The 8,093-nt window shown below is 53.3% G+C and overlaps 1 protein-coding gene across 1 annotated transcript; it reads left to right on the top strand.

Annotated features, from left to right (window-relative positions):
* The first annotated feature begins 2,948 nt into the window (after nt 1-2,948).
* On the top strand, nt 2,949-6,836 carry KLF4 (Kruppel like factor 4). Its single transcript, XM_030470355.1, has 5 exons — nt 2,949-3,337; nt 3,420-3,537; nt 3,665-4,580; nt 4,663-4,827; nt 6,343-6,836. The coding sequence occupies exons 1-5, from the start codon at nt 3,333-3,335 to the stop codon at nt 6,516-6,518; spliced, it is 1,380 nt and encodes a 459-aa protein (XP_030326215.1). The 5' UTR covers nt 2,949-3,332; the 3' UTR covers nt 6,519-6,836.
* Nucleotides 6,837-8,093: the final 1,257 nt, after the last annotated feature.

Here is an 8,093-nt window from a genome sequence, read left to right as displayed (position 1 = left end):
TGTTGTCTGATCTCAACAACGTCGTGACACAATCTTTCCCAAAGTCTGCAGTCCCTGATTCCATCAGCTGCTGCCACAGACAACCAAATCAAAGGGATAAGCTGCACATTGTGGTTCCTGGGAGGCAGTTCATTGAAAATAGTTCCAAACTTAGGCTTTATATCAAGATAAACAGGTTGGTCTTTGTTTCAGGCACAATCAGCTCAACCGTTTGGGTTTTTTTCTTGTTGTTGATGTTCTTAATGTTTTTAATGTGGGATGCCATTTCCTGACGACTGTCTCTGCTCCAAAAGCCTGTGCTATTTCATCACCTTGGCTTTTTTCTGTCTTTCAGGGCTTATACTCCTAGGTGATCAGTTTATCACCAGCTCAGGCTAGCTGCAAATGCTTCCTCATGATCAGCCCTATTAAGCAGTCATTTCGCTCTGCGGTGTGCTTGCAGTGAATTACCGCTTGGACTGACCATTGACACGAGGTGTCAGAGCCAGGTGAGAATAATTCTTTCTTTTGAACAGCACTCATGGAAAGACTGCTCTCGCAGTAAGATGTGGAAGAAACCTCCTTATTCTACCCAGGGAGGGACGGAAACACCCTGAGCCATGGCAGTCTGGCACGACAAGTGCTGCAGCAGACTTCTTTCTGCCCAGGCAGAGCATAATCTGGAAAAATGTCATTGCACATCCCAAGGCAAGAGGGACACAAGTTCTGTGCAATTTTCTATCTGAATTAAGCAATCCCTAAAGTCAGCTTTGAACAGCGCAGAAACATGCTGTGTTCTGAGTTAGTGGAAGGAAAGTTTTAGAGAAAATTGGGAAACTTGGAGAAAGCTGAGACTTGGAGAAATGGTCGGCTGGCAATAAAAGGCACATTGAGACAAATCTGCCTTAAGAAAACAACATTTACGTTGTTAGGTAGGCTGGGAGCAGTTGTAAGTTTAATGTGTTTAATTTCCACACTCGGGACCTTTAAATCCATATCCTTTCACTTGAGGGAGGAAAAGAAAACCTTTTGCCTTGCTCGTAACTAGTGAAAAACAGTATGTTGACCTGTATCCGGGATGCTCAAAAGCAGGTGGCACTAAACTTACCGGTGCCTGCAAACACACACTTTTCTTAAGCACTCCGCCAACATCTACCCCAATACTCACAAGAAAGCAGAACACATCTTCTTAGTGCATACCTTGCACGTGTCCATCTGAATTACCCAGAAACATGACAACCAGGTTAATGAAATTATTTAAATGAAATTTAATGTATTTTCAGGTATTTTAATGAAAGATTGTGAAAGCAACCTGTATTATTTCAGCCCGTGTTATTCAAGCCTTCTCTTCCTGGAACTGGCGAGGTTTTGGCATTTGTTTCAAAGGGATCAGGTCACTTATCTGCTTTTGAAGCTTTCTTGTTCTCCTATTTCTAATACGGGATGTAATTTTAATTTTGGTCTTGGCCTCAAGAGATTCTGAGTTTGAAATACGGACCTGGAAAATACTGCATTGCTTAGGAGACCCACAAATTAACATCTACACCAACAGGAAACAGAAGAAAAACAACAGATGGGGAAAAACTGTCTGGGGACCTGCAAGTTTCCTCATCAGAGGCTTTTCTCCTGAGACTAAGCAAGGCGGGAGGTTTAGACCTAAAACTGCTGCTGTTGGGTGTGGGTGCTGATTCCTAAAGTGGCTGTCAAAGAGACCAAGGACACAAGCCCCAGATGGAAGTCCTGCTGGGAACTGGTGGCCATGCTACAAGGCTGGCCAGGAATGGAGCACCAGCCCAGCAACTCCGAGCAGGGACGGGGCTCCCTCCCCTGCGCACCAAGCCTTTGAGCATCCTCTGAGTGTTTCACCAGCCTCCATCTCCGCACACTACTCCTTCTTGTACTGGTGGCTCCCAGCACATCTTCTCCCAAGACACGGACTTTGTGCAGAAAATAAAAAAAGTTTTTTGTCTAGTGCCAAAGTTATTAATAATTAACGTTTGTAACACAAAACTGGCAAAACCAGTTTGCTAAAATAAAGCCGGGCATTTTATTATTATTTTAGGGTTTAATTTAGTCATCGTGAGTTACTCAGGCGCTTGTTTGCAAATTGCGCAGGGCAGGGACTTCACCCCTCCGGACCGACCAGTTCTGGAGCGCGGCCGGCAGCGCCACGGGACACCGGGAGCGTGGAGAGGCGTGGAGGACCGCGACGGGGTCCGCAGCGTGGTCCCGAACGGGACGAAGGGTCCGGTGCTGCGGCTCGCCATTGCCCTCTGGAGGAGCCGGGCCGCCGCTGCCCGCCCGAGCCCAGCGGGGCAGAGGCTCCTTGGCCACCAACAGCCCCTTGCGCCGGCGCCCGCGCGCGCGGCCCGGCCGCCCGGGCGAGCATCGCGCAACTGGCGAAAAAACCCAGAAGGGACGAGAGTGGAGCACGGACGGGCCGGGGCGGGGGAAGGGGGAGCGGGGAACGCCTCGTCCCGTCCCGCTGCGCTGCCCGGGTGCGCTCTGCGGGGCAGGACGCCCGTGCCGGGAGCACTGCGGTTCCACGCGCCACCAGCGGGGCGGGGCGCGCGGGGGAGGCCTCCCCTGCCCTGCGCCGCGCAGCGCTGCCCCCCGCGCGGGGATCCCCGCTCCACCGAACACCGCCCCCCGCTCCCGCACCGCGCCCCGCACCGCCCGCGCGCTAGCGTCAGCGACCCGCCTGCGTCACGCGGCGTGCGCGGCGGCACGGGGCGGGGCGGGGCGGGCCGCGGGGAGGGAGGGCACCCACGCCTCCCCGCTCCCCCCGCTCCCTCTGCACACGCCCCCCTCGCCGGGGCCGCGCGCGCACCGCCCCCCCTCCCCACGTGTCAGTTTGTTTTCGCCGTCGCCCGGCGACATGGGGCGGGGCGCGCGCGAGGTGAGGTTATATGAGGGGCGGCGGCGGCGGGCGCCGGGCAGTGCCGAGCGGGCCGGCGGCGGGCGGAGGCTGGAGGCGGAGGCTGCAGCGGCGGCAGAGCGCGGGCTGGCCCGGCCCACTCCCTCCCCACTGGCACTGCCGCGCCCCGTCCGTCGCGCCCGGCTCCCCCATGGCTGCGGCTCCCTGGGAAGCACCTCGCGCCGCCGCCCTGCCGGTGCCGGAGCCGCGTTGCCGGGCGGCGGCCGCCTCCCCGCGGCGCCGCTAGCGCTCCGCGTCCCGCTCACCTTCGTCTCCCGTACAGCGCCGAGGAAGAGCGCTCCCCCAGCACCACTCCGGCGCTCGGCCGGCTCTCCGCGGCTGGACTGCGCGTCCGTGCCACCCCTCCTCTCTCTCCTCTTCGGCGGCGCTCGAGACGACGGCGGCGGCAGCGGCTCGGCGTGACGCCCCGGCGCCGATGCGGTGGGTGCCGGGCACGGCCCCCGGTCCGGCTTTCCGCGGCCGCCGCTGCCGTTTGACACCGCTGTGCTCTTCCCACCCGCAGGCAGCCCCCCGGCGAGTGCGAGATGGCGCTCAGTGGCACGCTCCTCCCTTCCATCGCCACCTTCGCGGCGGGCGCCGCGGGTCGCGAGAAGGCGGCGCGGCCCGCGGGCCCCGGCAACGTGAGTATCGGCGTCTCGGCGGCGCGGGCTGGCCGGGACGGGGTCGGGGCGGCGCGGGCGGGGGCCGGCTGAGGCGGGCGCGGCGCGGTAGCGGGCCGGGGGCTGAGCCGTGCCCGTCTCCCCGCAGCGGTGGCGGGAGGAGCTGTCGCAGCTGAAGCGGCCGCCGCCGGCGCTGTCGGCGCGGCCCGTGGAAGCGCCGCCGTCGGAGCTGGAGGCCGCCGCCGCCCTGGGGCCCCGCCGCGACGCTGAGGAGTTCAACGAGCTGCTGGACTTCGACTTCATTCTCTCCAACTCCCTCATGCACCAGGAGCCCGCCGCCGCCGCCGCCGTGGTGGTGGCCCCCGCCGCCGCCACGGCCCCCACCGCCGGCTCCTGCCCCGCCGGGCCCTTCGCCTACCCACTGCCCCGGCCCGAGCCTGCCGGCCTCCTCTACTGCGGCGGCGGCAGCACCCGCGACGGGGCCCCCGCTGCCGGCCCCGCCGCCCCCTTCAACCTGGCTGACATCACCGACGTGTCCCCTTCGGGAGGCTTCGTGGCTGAGCTCATGCGGCCTGACCTGGACCCGGTGTACCTGCCGGCGCCGGCGGTGTTGCCGTCTCTGGGCAGTCTGCAGGGCAAGTTTCTGGTGAAGGCCGTGGGCGAGTACACCCACCCGGGGCTCAGCCCCAAGGGTGGGCCCCAGGCTGCTGCCCCACAACCCAGCAGTGAAGGCCCCGGGGCACCCTACAACCCCCTGCCACGGATGTGCCCCAAAATCAAGCAGGAGGCTGCCCCGCCGTGCACCCTGGCCCCACCGCCGCCACCACCACATGGGAGTGGCCCCCGAGGAGCCCCTCAGCACGACTTCTCCCTGGGCCGCCCGCTGTCTGCCCGGACTACACCTTCACTGGGGCCTGAGGAGATGCTGAGCAGCAGAGACTCTCTCCCCACCACCCCAGGGCTGAGCCACCCACCACTGCCACTGCCCCCGGCATACCCCTCTGCCCCTGGTTATCCCACCTTTCTGCCTGAGCAGCTACCGCCTGGCACGCTCCAGTACCAAGGTGAGTCTGGGTGCTTCAGCTGCAGGCACAGCCGCCTTGGTGCTGCCTGTTATGGTACTTACTCCTTCCTGTCCGCCTCTAGAGCTGATGCCGCCGGGGAGCTGCCTGCCTGAGGAGGCCAAGCCCAAGAGGGGACGCCGGTCATGGCCTAGGAAAAGAACAGCCACACACACCTGCGACTATGCAGGCTGCGGAAAAACCTACACCAAGAGCTCTCATCTCAAGGCGCATCTGAGAACCCACACAGGTTAGTTCCAGTGCTGTGTGAGTGGGATGCCTCAGCCGTGAGGGGTCTGAGGTGAGCACCTCAGACCTCGAAAAGAAGGGTACGCAGAAGGAGGGCTCAAAGTAGCAAGTCCTAACCCTTCTCTGCTGGGTTTCTGGGCTTGTTTTCTTCCCCTCTTGGGTACATGAAGTCCTGTGGAGTCTTTGCTTACTGGCTCAGCATTTTGCTTAATAGTTCAGAATGACTCAGATGTGGGAGCGGGTGGGTTTCTTGCCAAGGCAAAGTTTGTTGCTCCTCACTTGCTATGTGGCTAGCTAATTAGCAGGTAGTTGGAAGTCAGATGGGATTTGTTGCTCTAGATGGAGTTGGCCCACTTCTGAGAAGGGAGCAGACCTCTCTCTGAGATACTGCTTCCTTTGCTCGTGGCTAAACGCTTTGCATGCGCACTCTTCCTGACTTGGCTTGCTCTAGTGCAGGAGATTATCCGCCTCTGCAAGCCGCTGTTCTCTTTCTGAGGAAACTGCGGCGGATCTCTTCTGAGCAGGGCCTTCAGCAGCAGTGACAGGGTGCCTTCTCCTATGGGAGGGAGTACATCTTCCCCTGCGCTAGCACCAAAAAGGCAGAGTTTAGCAGTTGATTGGGTACTGTTAGGACTGGTATAAAATCTGCTAAAGTGTGTATCTGAGCCTGAGTTCAAGCTTTAACCTTGCAGCTGAATGTGGTGTTGCAGTAACTGAGCTTGTGAAAGCAGGTACATCTGCTGTGGTTTCACCAGTGCAAGCATTCCGTAACAGTGATTAAATAACCTGGAAATTTGCATAATTTAAATCTCTGGTTTGTGAACTTGATTCAAAACTTTCTCCGGAAGAGGAGAAGGGAAAGGGAGAAACTAGTGGTAGTGCAGTAGTTAGGCTACATCTTCAGCTAGTGACAGTGGGTGGAAAAAGTCAGTCAAGTGAACAGCAATTCCCGCCGGCCCCGAGCTGGTCAGCGCCATTTCCAGTATGTGTGGACCAGGGAGTTCGTAACTGTAATAGTCAGGGAAACCTGTCTTGCCGTCAACAATAGTTTTGTTATAGTGAAGACAGAAAGATTGAGTTCTTAATCAGGCTGAGCTAATAAAAACAGTTCCCAGCTGTTTCTTAATTTTTGAGACCTACAATTATCTAAATACATTATGTCTGCTGAACTATTTCTGGTTCCTATTTGGTTGTATAACATTAGCCAGCAAAAAATGCAATTATTATCTGAACTTGTGCGCTCTGAAGCCTGGTGTTCCAGACAAATAGTGGAAATGAACATTTTAGTGAAGATTTCAGTGACGCCAACATTTTATAGAACCTGAATGCTTTCAAAAGGCAGTCTGTTAGTCTTCGTAGTTTGCCAGCAACTGCTTCAAGAAGTTCTTGCATTTTCTTTGACATCACCTGTTTCCTTATCCAGGACATGTGTTAGTGCTCCTTGAAAGAAAGGTGTTAGAATTGGTAGCCATGAAAAATACATAGGTGATGTGTTTTATTTTCTGGTTTTTTAAAGGTGAGAAACCTTATCACTGTGACTGGGAAGGCTGCGGATGGAAGTTTGCCCGATCCGATGAACTTACTCGTCACTACAGAAAACACACAGGCCACCGCCCTTTCCAGTGTCAGCGGTGTGACAGAGCATTTTCCAGGTCGGACCACCTCGCCTTACACATGAAGAGGCACTTTTAATTGGAAGCAGTGGATCTTTCCCCAACTGCCATAGAGATTCAGTATTTACAGCATGAGGACTGTCTTTCACGAGATGGGGAGAACACAGTTTAAGCACTACAGATAATCAAGGTGAAGTCTTCCAAAGAGTGGAAAGAGGGATAATTGCATACAGATGTTGCAACTTCGTTTTTATATATATGCGTTTAAAAGAGAACCAGAAATGTTGGGGTCGGTGACTGGATCTTCTATCATTCCATTTGTAAATCCAACTTGAATTATTTCCGGACTACAAAATGCCAAGGAGTGACTGGAAGTCACGGATATCAGGGTTAAACAGACTCTGTAGTTCGGAGGGTGGGGATATTACACAGGGAAATTACATTCCCTTAATTTTCTTTCAATGCAATATTAGATGCAAATGTCATCTTGTACTTTTACTTTTTTCCTTCTAAAAGCCATTACAATGTTAAAAGAGAAGGAAAAATTCAGGTACAGAATTATATTTTAAAAGCCTATTTCATGGTGCTTAGTGACCGTTGGTTCTAGAGGTACCAAAAACAGGAAGCCAAAGTTCTCAAACTGCTGCATATCTGACAAGGACATATTTTTGTCTTACAATGACCAATTATGACCTAAATCAGGTAAATAAACCTGGTTTATCTTTTTTTTTCTTTTTTTTCCTTAAGAAAATAACTTTATGCAGACAGTCTGTAATGCACTGTGGTTTCGATGTGCAATAGTTTGTACAATGGTTTATTCCCAAATATGCCTTAAGCAGAACAAATGTTTTCTATATAGTTCTTTACATAATAAATATGTAATATAAATTTAAGCAAACTTCTATTTTGTATATTTGTAAACTACAAAGTAAAAAATGAACATTTTGTTGGAATTTGTATTTTGCATATTCAAGTGAAAACTGAGTTTTAAATAAACCTATAATATTTTATCTGAACGGCTACTCTAATTTTCTTCTGTGCATGGAGATGTCCAAAGAAAGTTTATGAAGTACTTGTTAGTAGTTGACTTTCCCAGGCCGAGGCGGGGGGTCGGCAGCAAAGGCTTGTAGTCTCAAGACTCTGAGAGATAGGATTGTGTAAGTGCAGTGCTGATGTAACACATTTTCAGTGCTGAAAACTTTTTTCTCTGAATATCGAATTGCCATTTCTCACCTGTGTGATGAAACTGTAATTTACCTTTTTTTAAGGTAACTCAGTTTGAATTATTTGTTAGAGGAAACATATCTGTTGGGGAAATGTGACTTTGCAGTGTCAAAGATCACAAATTCTAGAAGGTTTTTTTCTTTAGTGGTCTTTTCAGTGTGAAAAATTCTTGCTTTGTTTTCTTGATAAGCTGGTGTAACCACGTTCATGTTGGATGAAGGAAAATCAACCAAGTAGTGTCTCAAAGAATCAACTTTTGACTCAAGGAATAAAGAGTAGACGTGTACACCACCGTTTAACAACAAGCTCTGTGGAGTTCCTTTTGAAGCCTGCTGTGTCCTGGGAATTTGGTAATTTGGTAGTATCCGAAGAGCCAGAATTCCTGTAGGAATCCTGGTATGCATGTGTATTGTGGGCAGGCTGACCTTGC

The sequence above is a fragment of the Strigops habroptila genome, chromosome Z (genome assembly GCF_004027225.2).
Source record: "Strigops habroptila isolate Jane chromosome Z, bStrHab1.2.pri, whole genome shotgun sequence".
Lineage (NCBI taxonomy): Eukaryota > Metazoa > Chordata > Aves > Psittaciformes > Psittacidae > Strigops > Strigops habroptila.
This window is presented reverse-complemented; position numbering and strand designations above follow the sequence as displayed.